This window comes from Octopus bimaculoides, chromosome 10, assembly GCF_001194135.2.
Source record: "Octopus bimaculoides isolate UCB-OBI-ISO-001 chromosome 10, ASM119413v2, whole genome shotgun sequence".
In the NCBI taxonomy this organism is placed as follows: Eukaryota; Metazoa; Mollusca; class Cephalopoda; order Octopoda; family Octopodidae; genus Octopus; species Octopus bimaculoides.
Genome location: NC_068990.1, coordinates 25,067,666 through 25,089,992, shown reverse-complemented (window position 1 = coordinate 25,089,992; position 22,327 = coordinate 25,067,666). Strand labels below are relative to the sequence as shown.

General features: G+C 35.1%; 1 protein-coding gene across 5 annotated transcripts in view; it reads left to right on the top strand.

The window, feature by feature from the left end:
- LOC106880784 (microtubule-actin cross-linking factor 1, isoforms 1/2/3/4) overlaps nt 1–22,327 on the top strand; it is a 158,214-nt gene that overhangs the window by 101,612 nt on the left and 34,275 nt on the right. For all 5 annotated transcript variants that reach the window (XM_052971076.1, XM_052971075.1, XM_052971077.1 and 2 more), the window contains 19 exons: nt 232–558; nt 1,569–1,653; nt 2,559–2,779; nt 4,720–4,926; nt 5,658–5,777; nt 7,126–7,452; nt 8,547–8,753; nt 9,943–10,062; nt 10,793–10,901; nt 12,315–12,541; nt 13,581–13,805; nt 14,433–14,534; nt 15,270–15,440; nt 15,659–15,814; nt 16,623–16,820; nt 18,187–18,315; nt 19,040–19,210; nt 20,635–20,790; nt 21,455–21,661. In XM_052971076.1, coding sequence (XP_052827036.1) covers nt 232–558; nt 1,569–1,653; nt 2,559–2,779; nt 4,720–4,926; nt 5,658–5,777; nt 7,126–7,452; nt 8,547–8,753; nt 9,943–10,062; nt 10,793–10,901; nt 12,315–12,541; nt 13,581–13,805; nt 14,433–14,534; nt 15,270–15,440; nt 15,659–15,814; nt 16,623–16,820; nt 18,187–18,315; nt 19,040–19,210; nt 20,635–20,790; nt 21,455–21,661 — 3,465 coding nt within the window. The remainder of the gene's footprint in view (nt 1–231; nt 559–1,568; nt 1,654–2,558; nt 2,780–4,719; nt 4,927–5,657; nt 5,778–7,125; nt 7,453–8,546; nt 8,754–9,942; nt 10,063–10,792; nt 10,902–12,314; nt 12,542–13,580; nt 13,806–14,432; nt 14,535–15,269; nt 15,441–15,658; nt 15,815–16,622; nt 16,821–18,186; nt 18,316–19,039; nt 19,211–20,634; nt 20,791–21,454; nt 21,662–22,327) is intronic.

The following is a 22,327-nucleotide window of genomic DNA, read 5'->3' as shown; positions in this document are numbered from 1 at the left end:
GTGGAAGGATGGATAATATGTTTTGCTACATTTAGTTGCTTCTCTTTATTTTCTAAGTTCAAACCCCACCAAAGGCAATTTTACCGTTTCTCCTTTTAAGGTTGATAAAATAAGTACCGGGCAATTACTGGGGCTGATATAATCAACTATTTCATCCATGACTTATTTATTCCAAATTCATGGTTTTATGCCAATATTAGAAACCAATATTTCTGTTTTCATCCATTGCAGTTCCTCAAGAAACTTTTGGATGATCGAGAGGAAGGAATAAAGTCAGTCGAAGACTCTGGCAAGAAGCTTATGAAATCTGTTGCTCCAAAAGAGCAGGAACAAATCAAGAAACAAATCGAAGAACTGCAAGAACGTTGGAATAATCTTGTATTTGCCTCAACTGAACGTATGAATGCTTTGGAAAAAATGGTTGATGTTGCTAAAGAATTCCAAGAATGTTATGAATCTTTAACTGCTTGGCTTGATTCATGCAATGCCAAAATTTCTGTTGTCAAGCCAAATCCTCATGACGTGGACAGTATGGAAAAATATGTTTCGATGTTAAAGGTATCTATCAAAAAAAAAATAAATAAATTTTGTTTAGTTCATAAGAATATAGAAATTTTGAGTGAACAGGAAATAATTAATTTTTGACTTTATACATCCAAAAGGATTTTTAGCCCAATGTTTGCCTGCTATTTTTTATAGCTTTATCTACTTTGAGTGTCATGGTTAAAAACAAACTATTTCATAAGAGTTTTTTTAATTCTTTAATTATTGGTATTTTTTTTTTTAGATGTCTCTAAATGTATTCTAGAATCAATATTGAAGGATTAGGATTATCTAAGAATGAGTTAATGAACTCACTTCTCCCTTCTACACCTATAGAAAAAAATTCTCTTGGAATGCTTATTTTTCTGCTGATTATGATGTAAATGACTTGCAAAATATATAGAAAAACCTCTTAATTCAATAATGAGCATGTACAAATAAGTTATTACTCTCAACACTTATCATAAAATCTGTCAGTTGTATATTGCTTAGAAATAAAATAGCCATCTACATACCATACTTAATGTGTATATAACGCCATCAAAAAGCATGATGCTATGGTTTTAACCTGAGACTTTAACATAACATCTATGAAGAGATTTCCTCTCAAACAAAAACCACAGCATCAAGCCTTTCAGTGGAATGAAGGAGTGTGTGTGTGTGTGTGTAAGTATGGTACACAGATGTTTTAATCTAATGCTGTTTCAACTGATGACACTCACTTTCTCAGAAATTCTAAGTTCAGAAGTTATTAATTTACTAATGGGAGTGTTGTTGTCTGTGTTTGTTCTAAATTGATTTACATATTTCAAATTCTTGCTATGTCCCAGTCACTTGGCTGGAACAAGTAAATAATAATAATAATTGCATTTCTGAAGATGTTTCTTTATTTTAAGAACTATATACCAAAGCATGCTGAATTTTTTAAAAAGGTTAATCTATAGATTCAGTTTATTTTATGATTATTATTGTTAGTGGTGTTGGGATTATTATTATTATTATCATTGTTATTACTATTATTATAGAAATTAACAGAAGAGTTTCTTGAGCAAGAACCAAACTTAGAAACCCTGACTGAAAAAGGCAAACATCTACAGGAATTTTCGAAGGGTAAATATTTTTGGTTATCTACTTTTCAAAATGCACTAAGCTATTTTAAAATGTTCTGGCTTGGGTGAAGGGGAATTCTTAATTACCAGATTATTTTCATATAACTTCAGACAAAAAACCCCAGCAAATTGTAGTTTTTGAAGATTTTTCCTCCCTATATTTTCATATACACCATCTTGTGTATTTTTGTTCTAAATATTAAATTTTAAAAAATGATATGTTACCACAGTTAGGAGAGTGGTAGATTGATCTGCATTGTTTTTATTTAGTCACATTATTTGGCATTCTAATTCCAAATTCCAATTTTGGTTGTTTAACTTACATTTGTGATCAATAAGTACCAGTATGGTACTGTAGGATGGTTTCACTCAACTATATCCTTTCCCAACAAATTTGTAATCTTTTCCCAAAATTACCAAAAAAATGTTATACATGATTTTTTTTTAAATGGTTACCATTTACAATCCACGGGGCAGTATCCTGCTGCTCCAAGTTTGTAAATCCAAGAGAATTTTCCTAAAAAATCTTTCCAAACATGAGGTCAATAGTCTGAAAAATTGACTTATAAAAAATTCTTCAATTTAGCACTTTTGTTGCTATATTTCTTTTGTAACAAGCCATTTTTGTTTCAATTAATTTTTGAATTGAGGAATATAGGAAAATAACTTTGTCATTATTAAGCTGGTATTGGAACACATTAACACACAATTTTAATGGAAGGTTTTGATTTTGATCACAATAAAACAGGAAGGTTATATTATAGAACTAGATACTTAGCAAACTGGCATCAAAAGGGTAACAGTTAACATTAATTACGTAAATTCCATAGTTCTGTACATTTTTGCCTGAATATGATCAACCTAACAATATTGTGTCTGATATTGAAAATTTTCTCTTTGATTTAGATGATGCTGATCTGATGCCTAACCGAGTTACTGCTACAATTGATAGATACAATAACTACAAGAAAACAGTAAATGATTTGCTGAAACAACTGGAAGAGGCTGTGCCATTGGCTAAGCAGTTCAATGAAGCCCACTTTAAATTTTTAGAGTGGCTTGCAAATGTTGAACCAGAATTAAGATCCAAAGAGCTCGCTGGTCAAGAGGTTGAAAGTCACATTAAAGTAAGGATTGGCTTAATGGTTTGCTGATAATACACTTGATCTTTGTTAGAACTCTCACAATTCTCATATAAATTGTACAAGATTCAACTTTTTCATTCTAGACTTGATGAAATAGATGACAATATTTCCTAGAATTTTTTAGTTGACCATATACAGGATATACTTTAGGGTTTGTAGTCTTATGAACTCCATGGTGACCTTAATAGTGCAGATGGCACAAAAAAAGCACTCTGTTCATGCTTTGAAGTGTTTGGAAGTGTTAGGAAAGGCCTCCAACAGCAAAAACCATGCCAAAACAGACACTGGAGCTTGATGCATTCCTTGGACACATCAGTTCCTGTCAAACTGTCCAACCCATGCCAGCATTGGAACATTGACATTAAATGATGAAGTCGTGATATGAACATGTAGGTGAAGGCTAAAGAGCGTGTTTACATTTCATCCATTTTGAAAGTATTGCCTTCATGGTCATCATTATCACTTTTATCTCCATTTTATCTCACTTTCCATGTTGACATGTGTTAGATAAATCTTCACAGTGCAATTTCTCATCTAGAGTTCCTACTCTTTTAGGCAGATCAGAAACCCACATTGTCCTCATGCATTTCGTTTTTGGTTTGGTTCCTTTGGCTGGGTGCCCTTCCGTACACTAACATGTTTATAGTGTGTTCTGAGCAGGGTGCATTTATTGTAGCACTAGCCCTACAGAGGTTATCCTGTTTTAGGCAAGACTAAATAGGATTCTATAAGCTATGTTGTTACCTTTCCTTCAAGGCAACCTGAAGAGACTGAAAAGAAGAGAGAATGGAGAGAGGGAATCGGGATAGGTGGGTGAAGAGAGATTATGATTTTGTGGAGAAGGAACAGTGGTATTAGGAGAGGGCAATAGAGGAAGTAGTAATAGAAGAAAGTGATTAATAGTAATTCATGTAGCATGATTGGCACGATGGAGATAGTTATAAGACAGACTTGATGATGAGAGAGGGGAATAATGAATAACTTCCATGGCCAAATGTCCCTTCTTAACACCCGCCACTTGACAATGTGCTGTTAATATAGCACCATGCTGTGTGGTTCAGAAGTTTGCTTCCCTGCTTAATGGTTCTGGGTTCAGTCCCATTGTGTGATACCATGAGCAAGTCTTCGACTATAGTTCCTGGCTGACCAAAGCCTTATGAGGGAATTTGGTTGACAGAATCTGAAAGAAGCTCATTGTGGGTGTGTGAGTGTTTTAGTGTCACCTAGCCTTGCTGTTGTGTGATAGTTGTACACAAGCATTACCATCATACAAGCTGTCTTTCATGTCTGGCCATGGGGGAAATACTACCTTGGAAACAGGTGAAGGTTGGCAACAAGAAGGACATCTGGCTGTCAAAAATCTATCTCACTGAATTTCATCCAATGTACACAAGCATGGGAAAGTGGACATTAAAACGATGATGATGATCATCATCTATTGAGTAAAAGGCTAAAGACCCCCTTCAGCCATGAATGACCATGAGATTGCACCTAGAAAGTTACCCTCTGAGGCACAAGTCCAAGCAAGGTTGTTGTTTATGGAAGACCAGTCTCCCCTCTCCACACCAGCAATGTTATCCAAGGGAAAGGCAAAGTCTGGTACAGCTTGGCACCAGTGACATCACAACTCATTTCTACAGCTGAGTGAACCGGAGCAATGTGAAATAAAGTGTCTTGCTCCAGAACACAACACACTGCCCAGTCCAGGAATCGAACTCACTACCTCATGATTGTGATCCTGATGCTCTAACTACTGAGTCATGTGCCTTCAGGGTTAAAGTCACTATTAAACAAAAGTTCCATTCAGATTTCTTTGAATCTCTCACTTTCCCTTTTCTCCTTCCTGTTCAGTTAAATAAAGCTTTGAAATGTCTTATGTTTTACATAATTACTAAATTACAAACTTGCTTATCTTTATATAGAAACTGGAAGAGCAGCTATCTGTGGCCCAGCCATTGTTGAATGTTATCAGCACCCAGGGTAGTAAACTTGGTGACCTCCTACCTGAAGAAGCCTGTGCACGCCTCACAGATATTGCAAATAAAGATAGCCATCGGTTTGAGGCCCTCAGTGAACAGATAAATTCCAAAGCAGAGAAGATACGTCTTTCTCGACAGAAATCTCTCGAGGTATAAATTGATCAAATAATTTGAATTAAGAAAAATCTACTTAACTATCACACACACACACTCACATATAGGAATAAAACGTTTTTGGTTGTGTACAGAATAGTATATTGATAATAATAAGAATAACAAGGTTAGTCAGGAGAAATGAAGGAATTGGTCCTTAATTTATTTATATGCAGGTACAGAAATTCTTCAGAATTTCCAAAGAAATGAAAAAGAATGAAATAAAGTTGAATATTTAGATTGTTTGAGAATTTTTTGACAAATATTCTACTTTATTTTACTTGATTTTATTTCAATCAATTTCCTTGGAAAATTTGAAAATTTTTTTGTGCCCCTCCACTAACACACACACACACACACACACACATATAAAGCTATAACAATTTGGCTGAGCTTCATATTAATTAAAGTTTTTGGTCATAGGGTATGTCTGCCTCATCAAGTGTTCGGATGAGGTGGATGTATCCTCTACCCAGGAAACTTTAATGTTAAGCTGAGTCAAACTGCTATTCAACACATGTAACTCCAACAGAGCAACAGGAGATGAAATGTTTTGTTTAAGTTAACAATGCACCACCTGGTTTCAGGAATTGAAACAACAGTCTCACAATCATGAGTGTAACAATCTAACCACTAGACCATGCACCTTCACCTATCAATATTAATACATTATTATAATCCATATCCATTGTATATCAGTGCATTATTTTGTTTCAATTCTTTATTAGGTTCTGAATGAGATTGATGAATTGTTGGGTTGGTTTGGTGACACACAGAATGAAATAATTGGAGCTGATTCAGTTAGCTGTGAATCTGGGAAAATTCAAAGCCAACTGGAAGACCAAAAAGTAAGTCAGGAAAATTTTCCATTTCACTCAATACATCTTCCTCTCTCAATCATTTTTCTTTTTTTCTTTAGTTCAACATCAGCTTGTATCTATCTGTCTGTCTATCCCTCCATATGTCTATCTATCTATCTATCTATCTATCCATTGCTACTTCTAAGCTGAATGCAAATACTGTAGCTGGTAATTGCCCATTCACAGAACACAGCTTTCTTCTCACTGAACCTTCACTGTGTGATCTCTAAATTACAACAATCCTAACCATCGATGTCTGAAAACTCCCCAATGCTTGATTCTCTAATATAACAGAACCAGAGCTATCTCTGTTCAGTAACCTTCTATTCTGTTTTCTCTGAGCTATGATAGAAAATTAGCTAAGTTCATTGAAGATTCCTTGAATTATAACAATATTAACTTGATATCTTTCATAATGGAGGATTGAAAACTTCCATTAATGATGATTCACTCATTTTGCTTTTCTTTTCCCTTTTTCTCTGCTTTTCCTTCTTTTCATCATACCAATGACTCCCCTGGTATGACTCCCCTGGTATGACTATTCTTACCACTATTAGCATTACTACAATATATTATATTTATGCTGTTGTTATTAAGATGGCAAGCCATCAGAATTGTAAGTGTATCAGGCAAAATGCTTAGCAGCATTTCTTTCTGATTTGCCTTTCCTCCTTTCAGGTTCAATAAAATAAAGTATCAGTGAAGTATTTGGGTCCATATCATTGACTTCCCCCACCCTGCCTTCAAAATTGCTGGCTTTCAACCAATATTAGAGTTATTATTGAACTTGACTTAGGATTGGTCTTATTCTTTGTAGAATTAATGTGGGTAGAGGTTCCTACCCATAACCTTAAATATCCACGTGATTTCAATAGGCCTTCAAGTGCTCATAACCCTTCTGATGATTTTTCTTCTGATGATAAGAGACAGACTTTTTGTAGAAGCTCTACAGGACATTCCATTCCAATCACCTTTAATCATCATTATTATTATTATTAGTAGTAGTAGAAAAAGAAGAAGAAGAAAGGATTATTATTAAGGTAGCAAGCTGGCAGAATTGTTAGCACGCTGGACAAAATGCTTAATGGTATTTTACCCATCATTACATTCTGAGTTCAAATTCCTCCAAGGTCGAGTTTGCCTTTCATCTTCTCGGGATCAATAAATTATGTACCAGTGAAATACTGGGGTTGATGTAATTGACTAGTCCTCTCCCCGGCATTTCAGGGCTAGTACCTATAGTAGAATGAATTATTATTCAACCAAAGTATTTAAAATGATGTAAGAAATTGTGCTGGTTTATGTCTGTAATGTTGTTTTGTTTGTTTTTCATCAGTTTCTGGATGCAGAAGTTGGTAGCCAGAAGGACAGAGCCCGAGATCTTCTAGCTGCGGCTAAAAAACTTCTGCGAGAAAACAAACTGGATGAAGAGCCAGTGATCAAAGAAAAAATGGAGACTCTCAAGACACAGATTGACACAGTAATGAAAATTAATGCAGACAGGTTAAGCCAGCTTGAGCAAGCTTTACCACTCTCCAAACATTTCCATGAAACCCACACCCACTTGCAGTCCTGGTTTGAAGAACTTGAACCCTCGCTGTCAGAACTTGATGTCATACCTATTAATTCTGAACAGTTGAAGCGACAGCAGGAGAAAGCTAAGGTTTGAATAACTTTTTATCTTGTTGTAATATTTAATGTGTATATATTTAATATAATATTTATATGAACATAAAGTCAGTTAAATAAAATATATATTCAACTCTCAAACTTCCTAAGTGACTTCCATAGGATTACAGCCATTTTGCAACCTTCTTCATTGCAGTATTAATTTTAATATGCAAGAAATTATGTGTACTTGTTTGCATCAATATGTATGCTCATCATTATACAATACAAATGTATATTCACAAATTAATGGAAATAAAGAAAACTTGTTCATCAGATCACCAGAACATCATGTTGTATCAACAGTTCAACTAATATATATATATATTTGATAAATATGCCCAGTACACTCTGTAAAGTGATTGGCATTAGGAAAGAAATCCAGCCATAAAAACTGTGCCAAAGTAGACATTGAGGCTCAATGCAGCCTTGCAGCTCACTTGCTCATGGAAAACATATATTAAATAATGATGATATAACATGCAGGCATGGATATATAGTTAGGAAGTTTGCTTCCAGACCATTTAGTTTCAGTTTTGACCTATCAATATCTTATGACCGAGTTTGATTGACACTGAAGAAAGCTCATTGTACATATATATAGTAAATGTTTTTTTATGTTTCCAAAATTTAAAACAATGTCAGTTATAAGTGAGGTGAAACAAAAGAATGAGATAAATTTTCGTTTCTCTCTCTCATTTGACTGCCTTTTTTATTTATTTTCTCTACATGCCCATGTGCCTGCCTCTCCATGTTCACCCTCTTGTGTCTGTCTCTACATGTTTTTCTATGGGCTGTTTCTCTCTCCATATTCAATGTTTTTTTTTTTTTTGGCTACATGTTTACCATCATAGAGCTTCTTTCCTCCATAATTGCCAGTCTGTTTCTTTCTCTCTACACATTTACCATCGTCTTTTTTCTCCAAGTCCACCAATCTTTCTCTCTCTTTCTACATGTTAGCTTTTGCTCTACATATTTACCATCATTTACCTATTTCCCACCATGTTCACTAGTTTGTGTCTTTCCTTCTCCCATTGCTACATCACATGTCTTCTTTCTCTACATGTCAATCCATTTGATATTTTCTAGTTGATTCGTCAAGATGTGATTGATCACAAACCATTGATTGAGAAATTGAACAAAACTGGCTCTGCATTGAGCAGCCTCTGTGGTGATGAAGATGCTGAAAGAATGCAAGAAATGTTGGATGAATCTAATAAACATGTTGAACACATTCGTAACCTTGTTCGCGAACGCTCCAATTCAATTGAAGAAGCCCTTCAACAATCGGCTGAAGTAAGTTACCAGTTTTCTATATACTGACGTCTTTAAAGTTTTTTTTTTCTTTTTCGAGATGTTTATACATAGATTCCTACATGTGTGTGTGTGAAAAAGTTAGGTGCTGGCATGGCTGTGTGGGAAGAAGCTTGCTTCCCAACCACATGATTCTGGGTTCAGCCCCATTGTGTGGCATTTTGAGTAAATGTCTTCTACTACAGCCTTGGGTCAACCAAAGCTTTGTAATTGGATTTGGTAGGTGGAAAATGAAAGAAGCCCATTGTGTGTGTGTGTGTGTCTGTCTGTTCCCCATCATTATTTGACAACCAATGTTGGTGTGTTTATGTCACCACAACTTAGCAGTTCAGCAAAAAGTGACCAATAAAATAAGCACTAAGCTTCACAAAATGGGTATTAGGATCATTTTATTCAACTGAAAATTCATCAAGACAGTGTCCCAGCATGGCCACAGTCCAAAGACTGAAACAAATAAAAGATAAAAGATATAATGTGTGTGTATGTGTACAAATGTGTGCATCCATGTATATATGTATATATAGTAATGTAAGAATTGTAAAGCATATCATAAATATATTTTCCATAGCGCAGACATTATCTTATATAAAAGTCAATATGTTGGAAAGATATATTTGTTACATCAAGAGTTGACAGTTTTCTCAGTTTTGCCCCTGACTGGGCTAATACCATGTATTCCAGTATCAAAGCTTTATTCTTCTTCTATGGGGACAAAACTCTGACAGAAATGGGTCTTGTGTCTAGTTTAATGAATGGCATGCATCAATACGGCTCTAATGTATCTATGTAAAAGAGTGTGTATGTGTGTGTTGCTCTATGGCCCTGCATTGAGACAAATGACAAGTTATCAAAATGAGCTTTGACAATATAGGAATTTGTAGAGAAATCAGCTGCACTGTTTGGCATGTATGAAAGACTTGCTCAAGGAAGCAATGCAGTGCCTTTCACAAGATAAAGCCTGCTTATTAACTTATGTTATCTTAACTCTCTTTCTCTATTTTACTCTCTCTCCCCCACATCTTTCTATATGATGGAGAGTGTGACTGGAGAAATCAACCAACCAACCAACATTATATCAGTTATTATTATTATTATTTCAAAGTATTTTTATTTATTTTATTCTTACTTTCCCCAAACTCAGTTTCTATTGGCTAATTTTTCTTGATTCCAGTTTACTGACAAGCTAGAAGACATGTTGGATTGTTTAGCAACCACTGCTCAACAGGTGCAGCATGCTGAGCCCATCTCTGCCCATCCTGATAAATTGAAGGAGCAGATATCAGAAAATATGGTAAGTTATTCTCAGATATTTTCTTTTCCCTTCTTTTATTTCGTTCATATTTAGGATTAATTTTTCAGTATCCAGACAAATATGTAATAATAGAGGGTGCAGCAAAAAAAGCAAAGAATATTCCCACATTTTAGAGGTTGACAAATGTTTCAACACCAAGTATGGTTCAAATCATGGCAGGTACTGAAAATAAAAGGCAAAACTTTAGTTACATGTAGACACTATTAACATCTGACTTCACTAGCACCATGACAATGGCCATGTAAAATATGGGAGGTATTTCTACCGTACCCTGTATAAATTCTATATGTGTGGCACTATGTAAATATTGTGAAGCAATTCTAAGGAAGATAGTAGTTCAATTGATTCTTTAAAGTGTGCTTTTTTTTAAAAATCCTTTAACTGTATTAATTAAATTTCATGGTCATTCTTGTAATGATGTTAATTATCCATTTAAAAACACAACTGGTATTTTCTGTGACTCACATTGCCTCATAATAAGCAAAATTAATACAATGATCAAATTACAGTTTAAGGATCTCTCATTGCTATTAATTTGAACAATTTTTAACCCCCAATCTCTGATAAAAACACCAGAGCAGCACTAAATGGTGATAAACCTAGAGTTGGGTATTGTAGTTTAGACCATAATTTATCTACCACTAAAATATTTGACACTATTGTGCTTAAATAATAATAATAATAATAATAATAATAATAATAATTGCAGCACTTGATTGAAGACATGGAGTTGCGGTTGACTGCACTGAATTCAGTGAAGTTTACTGCACAAGAATTAATCAGTCAAGCAGGTGATGCTGAGGATGAAGCTGTCAATGGTAAGCAAGAATATTAACTTTTAATATAAGCACAAATCCAGTCTTGGAGGGTGGAGTATAAGTGATTGTATCATCTTTCAATAATTGATGGTATTTATTTTATTGATTCTGGGTTTTCAGTTATTCTTGGTTTTATTGATTATGGGTACACAGTCTTTCTTGAATGAAGTAATAATAATGATGATGATGATGGTGGTGATGGTGATGGTGATGCTGATGATGATGATGATGATCCTTTCTACTATAAGCACAAGGCCTGAAATTTTGGGGGAGGGGACTAGTCGATTACATCAACCTCAGTATGTAACTGGTACTTATTTAATCAACCCCAAGGTTTTGTCTGCTTCATTAAAGGGTGTATTATGGTAAAAAATAAACTAATGGAATTTCTGGATGCAATTGATATTCCAGTGTTAGAGTTTTGTCTGAAGTACAATAAATAGAGCACAGTCATAGAAATTGATCAATAATTTTTGTAATTATTGGAAAGTAACTAATGAACTATTTAGAGTAACAAATTAGTTATCTTTCACAACAGATGTAATTTGTTGAGACACCCTCATTGTCTGAAACTCAAATAAGTTTATGACAAATATATTCACTCATATAATTCCAGGGATTTTGTCTCACTTCATAGCTCACTGAGCAAATATTTACTAAGCACCACATCAACCAAAACATTGTGAATGAAATTGGGGAGAAAGGAAATTGTGCAGAAGCTAATTAAATGGAGTCTATTTGTTCCTGGGTGGAAGAATTTACCCGTAGTCTAGGTTAACATTACTACCAATACCACAACCACCACTCTACTACTACTACTACTTTGTGAATATTTAAAACTATTCACTGTTTTGCAAGCATTTGAATTGGGTCTTGATCTGAGAATGACCCATAATTTGTGTCTTAGTCCTTCCTTTCACCCACCATTCAAATATGTTATGGGCACTGCCCATCCTCTTTTGATGAAACAAACTGATTACTAAGAATCAACCTATGTACTTCAGCCTAGCTGTGAACACTGCTCATTCTATCAAGTATCATATGATCAACCCAAATAATAATAATAATAATCCTTTCTAATATAAGCACAAGGGCTGAAATTTGGATGAATGGGTTAGTCCAGTGGTTCCCAATCTGTGGTCTGCAGGTCCCTGGTAGTCCACAGAGGTAGTACTAGGGTTTTATGAACATGTTAAGCTGACAGACCTTTCAAGATCCTGGGGTCCGTGGGAAAACTCATTTAAATAAAGGGGATCCTTGGTAGTGAAAAGATTTAGAAGGGTGCAGTGATTCAATCTGGTGTGTCAGTCTGTTACTCCTCATGCAACTTGTATTTTTTGTTTTTGTGTGTGCGATGTAGGGGTGGCTGTGATACTCAGAGTTATTATAATTTGTGTGTTTATTCCTCTGCAGATGTCAAACAGAAACTAGACGAGTTAATCAGACTGTACGACAGCATTAAATGCACCACTGAAGAGAGAAGTAAGGCTCTTGAAGAGACCCTGGATGTATCTGAGAAGTTTTGGGAAGATCTAAACAGTCTTATGAGTACATTAAAAGATTTACAAGACAGCTTATCAAACCAAGAATTGCCTGGTTTGGAACCATCCATTATTAGAGAACAACAAGAAGAGCTGGAGGTAAAAAAAAAAGTTTTTTTTTAATCTTTTCTATTTGTTTTGAAATTGGGAAGGGTTCTAATATTGGTTGTAATATCAGAAGGAAGCTAACGCTTGGCTTTGATATTGGAAGGAAATATCACATTTGATGTCCGAACTGAGAGTTGGTTATATTGGAAGAGAGATATTGGTTATGATATCAGCAGAGGTGATACTAATCAGATATCAGAATGGTGATTGTGGAGGGGAGATATTGGTTGGTTATATTGGAAGTGGATGATCAGGGTCTTTTGTCATTTATGGTATTGAAATGAAGAGAGTAGTCAGTTATTGGAATAATGATAATGACTGGTTAGTTATATTACAATGATATGAAAAGCCAGTGTTTTATATAAAGAGAGAGAGAGGTGTTAGGTTTTATATTGGAGAAAGAGGGTGTTGATTTTAGGTTATTTTTGATACTCATGAATAATTATCCATTTTCATTGTGTGAGAATACAATTATAGTCATCAAATGCATGTGTGTGTGTGTAGCATATATTAGATAGATAGATATAGATAGATGTGTGTGTATCTTTCTGTCTCTTTCTCTTGACATTGCTTGATAGTTGTAAATAAGTTTCTCTGTCATACAAGCAGTGTCATTCATTTCCAATCTTTGGCAAAAACATGTCCGGGCATGGGGAGATATTAACTTGCTTGGAAACAAACAAGCATTGGTATCTGGAAGAGTATCTGAATGTAAAACATATCCCTCAATAAATATTGTCCAACCCATGCAAGAATGAAAAAGTAGACATAAAAATATAATGCTAATGAACAACAGTCCTCCCCCCCTCTCTCTCTCTCTCTGTCTGTCTCTCTCTCTCTGTCTCTGTCTCTCTCTTTCTCTCTCTCTCTCCACCAAATGTGAATGCTTGTGTGCAGAGGAATTTGTAAGAAAGAAATGAAGACTAAGGAAAGTAAAAAAAAAAGAATTATATAAAGTGAATAGGTATTTATAGGTAAATAGGTGAATTGTATTTGAAACCTTACCTTTACCAATTTCATGTTTCAACAGACTTTGAAAGAAGATATCCAAGCTTCGCAGGTTGACTTGGAAGATGTACACCAAACTGGAGAACAGTTGGTTAATTTGTGTGGAGAACCGGATAAACCAGAGGTGAAGAAAAATATCGATGACCTAGACACAAGCCTTGCAACAATCAATAACGAATACATGAAACGGTCAAGAACTCTGGAGACAACTCTTCATAAAGTTGTCCACTTCCATGATGAACTTTTGGTAAGATCTCTTTGTTACTTTATAGATTTATGTGGAGAAGAGTGATGCATGAACAACAAAAAAATATATCCAGAGTAATTAAAAGCTTAAAATTTTGAGATAAACCTCACTTTAAATTAATTTAAATTATATATCATAATTATGGAATTAATAATGTTTATTGCTAATTAAACAACTGTTGAGCATTTTTATATTATGAACTACTTGTGAAATATATACTTTTCTGCTTTTTATTGTAAATTTGGTTCATCTTCACAAAACTTTGGACATAAATCTCCCAAGTAAATGCTATTCATTAGTTCTGCTGTTTAGTTTATTGCACTGAAAAGAAGTCAACATGGATTTTGATTGGCCACCTCAAGCTCTCCAATATCTCATTTCTACACTTTCACACTTATTGCAAACATCCCTTTCCAGTTTTGTAACTGTGCATTTCAAACATGCTTTTATATCCCTTTGTATGACCTACCCTCTATCTATGACCCACCCTCTTTGTATTCCTATCATACACTTTCACTACACTTACAGTACTCTAACATATGCATATCATACTAATGTCCATTCCTCCTTCAATACATAATAATAATAATAATAATAATAATAATAATAACGTGGTTTTCTTTCCAGACGTTCTTAACTTGGTTGAACACCACAGAGGAGAAATTCCAGTGTCTAAAACCAATTGGTAATGAGTTTGAAGACATTAAATCACAAACTAAAGAATTAAAGGTAATTTATTTGATTTTCCATTATTTTTATTTGTTTTTATTTATTTTTAAACCTTTCATGTCTCTCATCTCTTAGATTGCTAGAAGTTCCTCTCAGACTGTTTCAGTGCAGCATGTATTATTCTGTTTACTCAAACATTCTTCAGAGTTTGGTCATGGTGTCACACACCCTTCCTTCCATATGTTTAACAATCTTTTCACTGTTCTAAACACGCACACATTACTCCTTCACACATGGTAAATTCTTTGTCAACCCTTTTGTTAATCAAATTTCTGTTGAAATACACTGTCTTTGTTTCACTAAATTTTGAAAATAATGAATTTAGTAAAATGCTGGTGTTTGGAACATAAATTAACATAACATTTTGATGGAAGATGGTTCTAGGATACAAATTTCCTGTTTTAAAGTGATCTAAATTATAACCTTCCATCAAAATTTCATTTAATGTTCTAAACACCAGAATAACATTTTACTCAATTCTTCATTATTTTCAAAATTAATTTAAACAGGAGCAATATATTTCAACAGAAATATGGTAATGAACGGATTAATTATAGTTATTTTACTAAATCCTTCTAATTGTTTGATTGTCTTCTAAAGTAGTTGAAATTCTATCTAGGTATTTCAAAGGGTAAAAAAAAACCATGAAAGGGTTAAGAATATTTATAGTAGAAAAAAAAATTTTATTCCTTATTTCCTTTATCTTGTTTTCATTTTCTGTTTGTGAAATTTCAGGAATTTAAATCCAATGTTGATGCAAAACAAGAAGAGGTTGAGAATCTGAACCAACAAGCTACTGAGTTATCAAAAGACAGCACCAATGACCAATGTATCTATATTAAAGAACCAATTGCCAATATGAATCTACGTTGGGATATGCTTATTGGAAATATTGCTGATCGAGAGGTAGGACTGTTTTAATATTGCTCATGTTCTTCCAAACCTACATCTATCTTCTCTTCTCTACCTCTCCTCTTGCTCCCCGCTCACCTCTCATTCCCCCTCCCACTCTCTTTTCTTGCTCTCCTCTCGCCCTTCTCCTCCCACTACTACTACCACTCTACCCACTCACCTCTCTGTTCAGTTCAGTAGATAATCTAAACACCATTTCCATCTGTTTTCAGCGCCAACTACAAGCAGCTCTCTTGAATGTGGGACAGTTTGACCATGCACTCAATGAAATCCTAACATGGCTTTTTAAAACTGGCAAAGCAGTTGACAGCATTCAACAATTGTTTGGTGACCCAAGAACCATTGAGATGGAACTATCCAAATTAAATGTTTGTATTCTTTTATTTTCTTCTCCTCATTTATTTTTTCCTATTATTATATTGGTACAAGAGTTAAAGTTATCAGTAAACTAAACCTGTGAATTGTGATTAAAGCCCTTCAGAAAGGCATGATGATCATAACTTCCCATTTCCCTTGGTCATGTCTATATCTAAAACTGCTGTAAATATCCTGTTAAGAACCACCATTCAACAAGTTTACGATCTGGTCTCAATGTCCTCGGGACAACTGATGTCTTGAGTGAATTTGGTAAATGAAAACTATGTGGAAGCTTATTGTATATGTTCAGCATTATCCTCATCATATAACATCCATTTTCTATGCTGGCATTGGTTGGATGGTTTGACAGGGGCTCACAAGACAGAAGACTGCATCAGGCTTCACTGTCTGTTTTGGCAGGGTTTTTACAACTAGATGCCCTTCCTAACACCAACCATCTTACAGAGCAGACTAAAACATCCAAAGTTTCGGCATGTGTGTGTCCGTCCACCACTTGACAACTGGCATTGGTTTATTTATGTCCTCATAACCTAGAAGTTTGACAAAAGAGAATGATAGAATAAGTATCATACTTTAAAGATAAGTACTCAGCTTGTTTTGTTCAACTAACCTTTCAAAGCAGGACCCCAGCGTAGTAGCAGTTCAGTGATTGAAACAAGTTAAAAATAAATAATATATTAATTGATTGATTTAATTTCTTGTTAATGTATTGAATTAGTTTGGGATTTTGAAACGATTTACATTTTTTTTTTTTTTCATATATATATATATATATATATGATTTTCTTCATCTTGTAGGTTCTTCAAAATGATATCCAAGCCCATCTCCCCAGTGTAGATTCTCTCAATGAAGTTGGGAAAAAGATGGTAGCTGCTGAAAATGATCTGGAAGTTTCTTCTATCAAAGGTCGACTGGACAGTTTGAATTCCAATTGGGAAGAATTGTTAGATAAAAGCTTAAATAAACGCCATGAAATTGAAGGATCTTTGAAAGAGGTAAATTGCATTATTTTGGAATTAGTTTATTTCCTTGTTATTATGGTCTTGTTTTAGTTTCTGGCCAATAAGCCACCAATTCATAATGCATCATCATTTGTACATGACCATCTGTTTGGGACCTGGTCAGATTTTGGAGCTGAAACATTTCATGTATATATTTGCTCCTAAAACAAATACTGTGGAAAAAAAACTGTCTGGAATTAACACATCAGACTACATAACTGCAGATTAGCTGTTCAGATATGTTGTCGGCACTACATTGTGCTGCAGTTCACTTAGCTCTAAAATATACACAAAATTCCCGAGAAAAAAAGAGTGCAGCAGAAGAACCTCTCATATTTTACATGGCCATTGTTGTGGTGCTAGTGAAGTCAGGCAGGTGGTAATGGTGTCTTCATGAAGCTAATGTTTTACCATTTTTTTTCTTTTTACTTAGACTTTCTACTTTACATACTGATGCACACCATATGTTTCCTGTTAAAATGTTTGTAAAATATGGGGTGGGCTTGTTTTTCCTTCAGTTTTTGCTGCACCTAGGATCAGGAAAGATCAGTCCTTATATTATTCCTGTTCTTTCATCTCTTCTACCCGTTATTTCCACAGACAGGTCTTTGTTCATCCATCTCAAACTATCAGACCTAATACTCCATCACAATAATATTCTACCTGCCATATTCTTAACCAATATTTCTCTGGCTTTCTTTGTAAAGGACAAATGTAGCCTTTGAAAAGCATCAAAAGTTATTTATTTACCACAGTCGCTTTACTCCAAGATGGATGCTGACACAACTTATAAATTCTAGATTATAAATGTGTAGTGTGACCAAATAGTTATTTATATTGAAAAATGGCTCATGACTTGAAGAAGGCAACATGTCTTGTGTTGTTGTGAAAGAGAGTGTTTTTGGAAGTATGATAAATATTAAATATCTCTGGTCTGTTTATCTATCAGATTAGCTACATTATGAAGATCTGAACTGTTTATCTATCATCAAACAGAAATATATGTACAACACAGGATTCAACAATATTTATAATGCATTAGACAAGGCTTGTGCTCTTTTACATTCTAAAAATCAAACAAGCCGTTTGGAAATTTCATGGCCCCATTTTATGGTACAGTGTCAACTATGAACATCTCCCTACTTTGTAATAATATCCTGTCATATCATTCATAATCCTTTGATTAATTTCTAGGAAATCTTGAGTTGGTACAGTTAATAGAGTAGGACAACAATATATGTCCATGCCTCATTATATCTTCCTCTTCTGATCACATCTATGTTTTTTTTATTTTTAACACATTTTGTCTTTTGTGTTGTTTCTGAGATTTGATGTGAATTTCAAATGAATTTCATTCCAGGCCCAGGTTTTTACTGGAGAACTGCAAGATTTACAGGTGCGCCTTGGTGAAATAGAGAACCTATTGATACAGTCTCATCCAGTTGGTGGTTTACCTGACACGGCAAAGGATCAACTCGACAAATTTATGGTATTTTACATTTCTCTTCAGTTGACAGTCTGTTGCTTAAACATCACATTAAATATTTATTGTCATCTCTCTCTCTTACACACTCTCTTACACACTCTCTTCTCTTTTCTTGATCTTATTCTCTCTCTTACTCTTTCTCTATCTCTCTCTCTCACACACACACAGTTTTCATCTCTCTGTTTGTTTGTCTCTCTCTCCCCCCTCTGTTTTCTCTCTCACTATCTTCTCTTTCTCTCCCCCCCCCTGTTGTTGTCTCTCTCGCATGCTGTTTTCTCTTTCTCTCTCTCTCCCCCTCTGTTTTGTCTCTTTCTCACACACTATTTTTCTTTCTCTCCCCACCCTCTGTTTTTGTCTCTCTCTCTCACATGCTCTGTTTTCCTCTTTCTCTCTTTTTCCCCCCTCTGTTTTTCTCTTTCTCTCTTTTTCCCCCCTCTGTTTTTCTCTTTCTCTCTCTTTCCCCCCTCTGTTTTTGTCTCTTTCTCCCCTCTCTGTTTGTCTCTTTCTCCCCTCTCTGTTTTTCTCTCTCACATGCTCTGTTTTTGTCTCTCTCTCTCTCTCTCTCTCTCTCTCTCTCACATGCTCTGTTTTTCTCTCTCTTTCTCTCTCTCTCTATTTTCTATTCTCTATTTCTGTTTTATTATATCTAAATATGTGCTTCCTGTGTTAAGTAACTTTCTCAGAAGTCATTTACATGTCTCTGTTATTTTCTATTCTACATTTACAGAACATTTATGCAGAACTTAAACTACTTGATGACATTGTGACTAAAGTGAAAGTTGATGGAGAACGAATTCTAGAAAAGACTGATGATTCATCAGCATCAAAGATTCGCTCTAACTTACAAGCTGTCCAGCAACAAAATGATCACATCAATGCAAGAGCCGTCGACCGCAAAGTAAGGAGAACCTTTTTGCTTCCTAAAACTTCTAACTTTTGCTCTTTTGACTGCTGCTGCTGCTGCTGCTGATGATAATGATTTCTTTTCTCACTGTTGAAGAAATAAGTACAAGCATTGTTGTGTGCTTAAGTTTGCTTCCCAACCACATGGTTTTAGGTTCAGTCTCACTTCTTGGCACCCTGGGCCAACCAAAGCATTGTGAGATGGAAACTAAAAGAAGCCTGTTGTGTGTGTTTGTGTCTCCTTGTCTCAACATTGTGTGATAGTTGTAAATGAGTGTAGCCATCATACAAGCAGTGTTTTTTTGTTACCAGTCTTCTGTGAACGCATGTTCAGTCATGGATAAGTATTACTTTGCTTGGAAATAGGTGAGAGTTGGTAACAGGAAAGGCATCATCCGTCCAGCTGTAGAAAATCTTCCTCAATTTTATCTGAACCATGGAAGCATGGAAAAGTAGATGTTAAATCAATGATGATAAAGGAAATATTGGCTGTGTATTTTATTAGCAAAATAGCCATGAAAGATTAAATTGTATTCCTCATTATCATCATATTATGCCCACATTCCATGCTGAGATAGGATGGACTGTTTAACCAGATCTGATGAGTCTGAGGTCTGTATCATGCTCCAATATCTATTTTGGCATAATTTCCATGGCTGGATATACTTCCTGATGCCAACCACTTTACAGAACATAGGATTTTTTTTTTTTTTTTTTGTGGCAACACCAGTACTATAGAGGTTGTTTTGCCCTCAGCAAAACTAAAAAGCTTTCTCAAACCTGGTGTTGTCACTACACAATTCAGTTTACAAACCACTTACAAAAGGTGGTGGATGAATTTTTTTCTCATAGCACCAGCATCAGTGGGCTTCTAAATAACTTGCAAGACAAAAGAGAGCCAACCCCTGTGACTGAAAGGATAGACATTAAAGTATGATGATGAAAGAAAGACTTGTTATGGTGAGATGATGGTAATGGAGAGAGTATCAGAGGAAACATTGGCTGTGTATTTTATTACCAGTACAGCCTTGAAAGAGTTAAATCATACTCACCACCATTTTATGTCTGCCTTCTGTCCTGACATAATCTGGACAATTTGAAAGGATCCAACAAATCAGAAGACCCATGCTCCAGTGTCTCAGTTTTGGTATGGTTTCTATGGTTGGATACCTTTTCTGATGCCAACCATTTTACTGAGCATACTAGGTGTTTATTTTATATAATTTTTTTATGGCATCAGCACTAAGGAGGTCACTTTATAAGTGGCAAGGCTAAAGAATATCCTTAACTGAAAGAAGAATATGAGAGAGGGTGATGAAACAAGGTCAAATATAATAAACAATTATTTGCATTTGGTATAAAATATTTTGAAACCTTGATTATATTCTAATAATATCTTTGGTTTTCTGTGATTTTCAGAATAAACTGGAGGAAGCGGTTGGTCATGCCAGTACATTCCATGATGATTTACACAAATTTATTGGTTGGTTGACTGATACTGAGAAAGAACTTAACAATCTTCAACCCGTTAGCAGAATTTTGGAGAAGATTACCGCACAAATTGAAGACCATAAAGTAAGACAGCAATTAATGTTGCTGTGTTTTTGTTTTTTATTACATTGAAATATAAGTGAAGTCAGTTCTAAATTAATTTAATTCACCCCCAGCTAAATATAACAGCTATATGTACCTCAGATGATATACACACACACACACATATATATAGGACCCAGAGAGATGGTTTTCATGGCAACATAAATAACCAATATCACAACATTTTCCTGAACATGAAATTGTTTTGCTCAAGAACACAATGCATTGCCTAGGCTGGGAAATGAAACTATGATCTTGTGATTGAGTGCAGCACCCTAACCATTAGGCCATGCACCTTCACAATTACACATTAGTCTCGAAAAATAACAGGGCAAGTTGTATAATGTAATCCTAGATGCATCTAAAATGACAAGGTGGGAAAGGCTGGAATGCCTTTTGTCATAGAACTGTTTGATGGAAGTTGGCTTGTAGCTAAACAACAACAGTATTGATTATTGCAATGGATACCATATTATGCTAGCATATGAAAAGGCATCTGTTGATGGTTTATGCCCTGTAGAGAGCTGAAAGGCTCAAAGAAGACAAAGAGGTCATAGAAACTATGTTGAAGAATGTAGGAATATATTTAATTTTCACTATAAAGAACAGATAAATAATTTTTTTTTCTTTTCTCTCTTTATTGCAGAGCTTACAAAAGGATATTGCTCAAAATAGAGAAGCTATGATACTTCTGGATAAACGAGGAACCCATTTGAAGTATTTTAGTCAAAAACAGGATGTCATCCTTATCAAGAATCTCTTGTCAAGTGTACAGCATCGGTGGGAGAAGATTGTGTCTCGAAGTGCTGAACGCACGCGGCATTTAGAACGAGGTTATAAAGAAGCCAGACAGGTAGGTGAAATATTGCAGACTTTGTCAAGAGATTGCTACTAAAATGATTTGTGTAATAAAAGATTTGTTCAGTTTAGGTGAGGGAAGAAATGGTAGATTTAATAGAATACCAATCTTGGTTTTACAGTATTTAAAACTGTAATTTTAGAGTTTGATCTTAATTGCATGTTATCTATAAGATTAATGTTACCATCATCATTGACTAGGTTCTGTGATAGAAACTTCTTGCTTTCAAGTGATCTAAATTTTAATTTCATGTTAATATTGTCAAACACCAGCTTCATAATGACAGTTTATTCTATCAGAATCGTTTTCATTTTCAAAATTAATTGAAACAAAGGCAGATATCGTCGTCGTCGTTTAACGTCCGCTTTCCATGCTAGCATGGGTTGGACGATTTGACTGAGGACTGGTCAAACCAGATGGCTACACCATACTCCAATCTGATTTGGCAGAGTTTCTACAGCTGGATGCCCTTCCTAACGCCAACCACTCAGTGTAGTGGGTGCTTTTACGTGTCACCCGCACGAAGGCCAGTCAGGCGGTACTGGCAACGGCCACGCTTATCTCGCTCGAGAAACCTCATGTGTCACTCGCACAAGAGCCAGCCCAGGGGCACTGGCAACGATCGCGCTCGAAAATCCTACAACAACCCCACACAAGAGC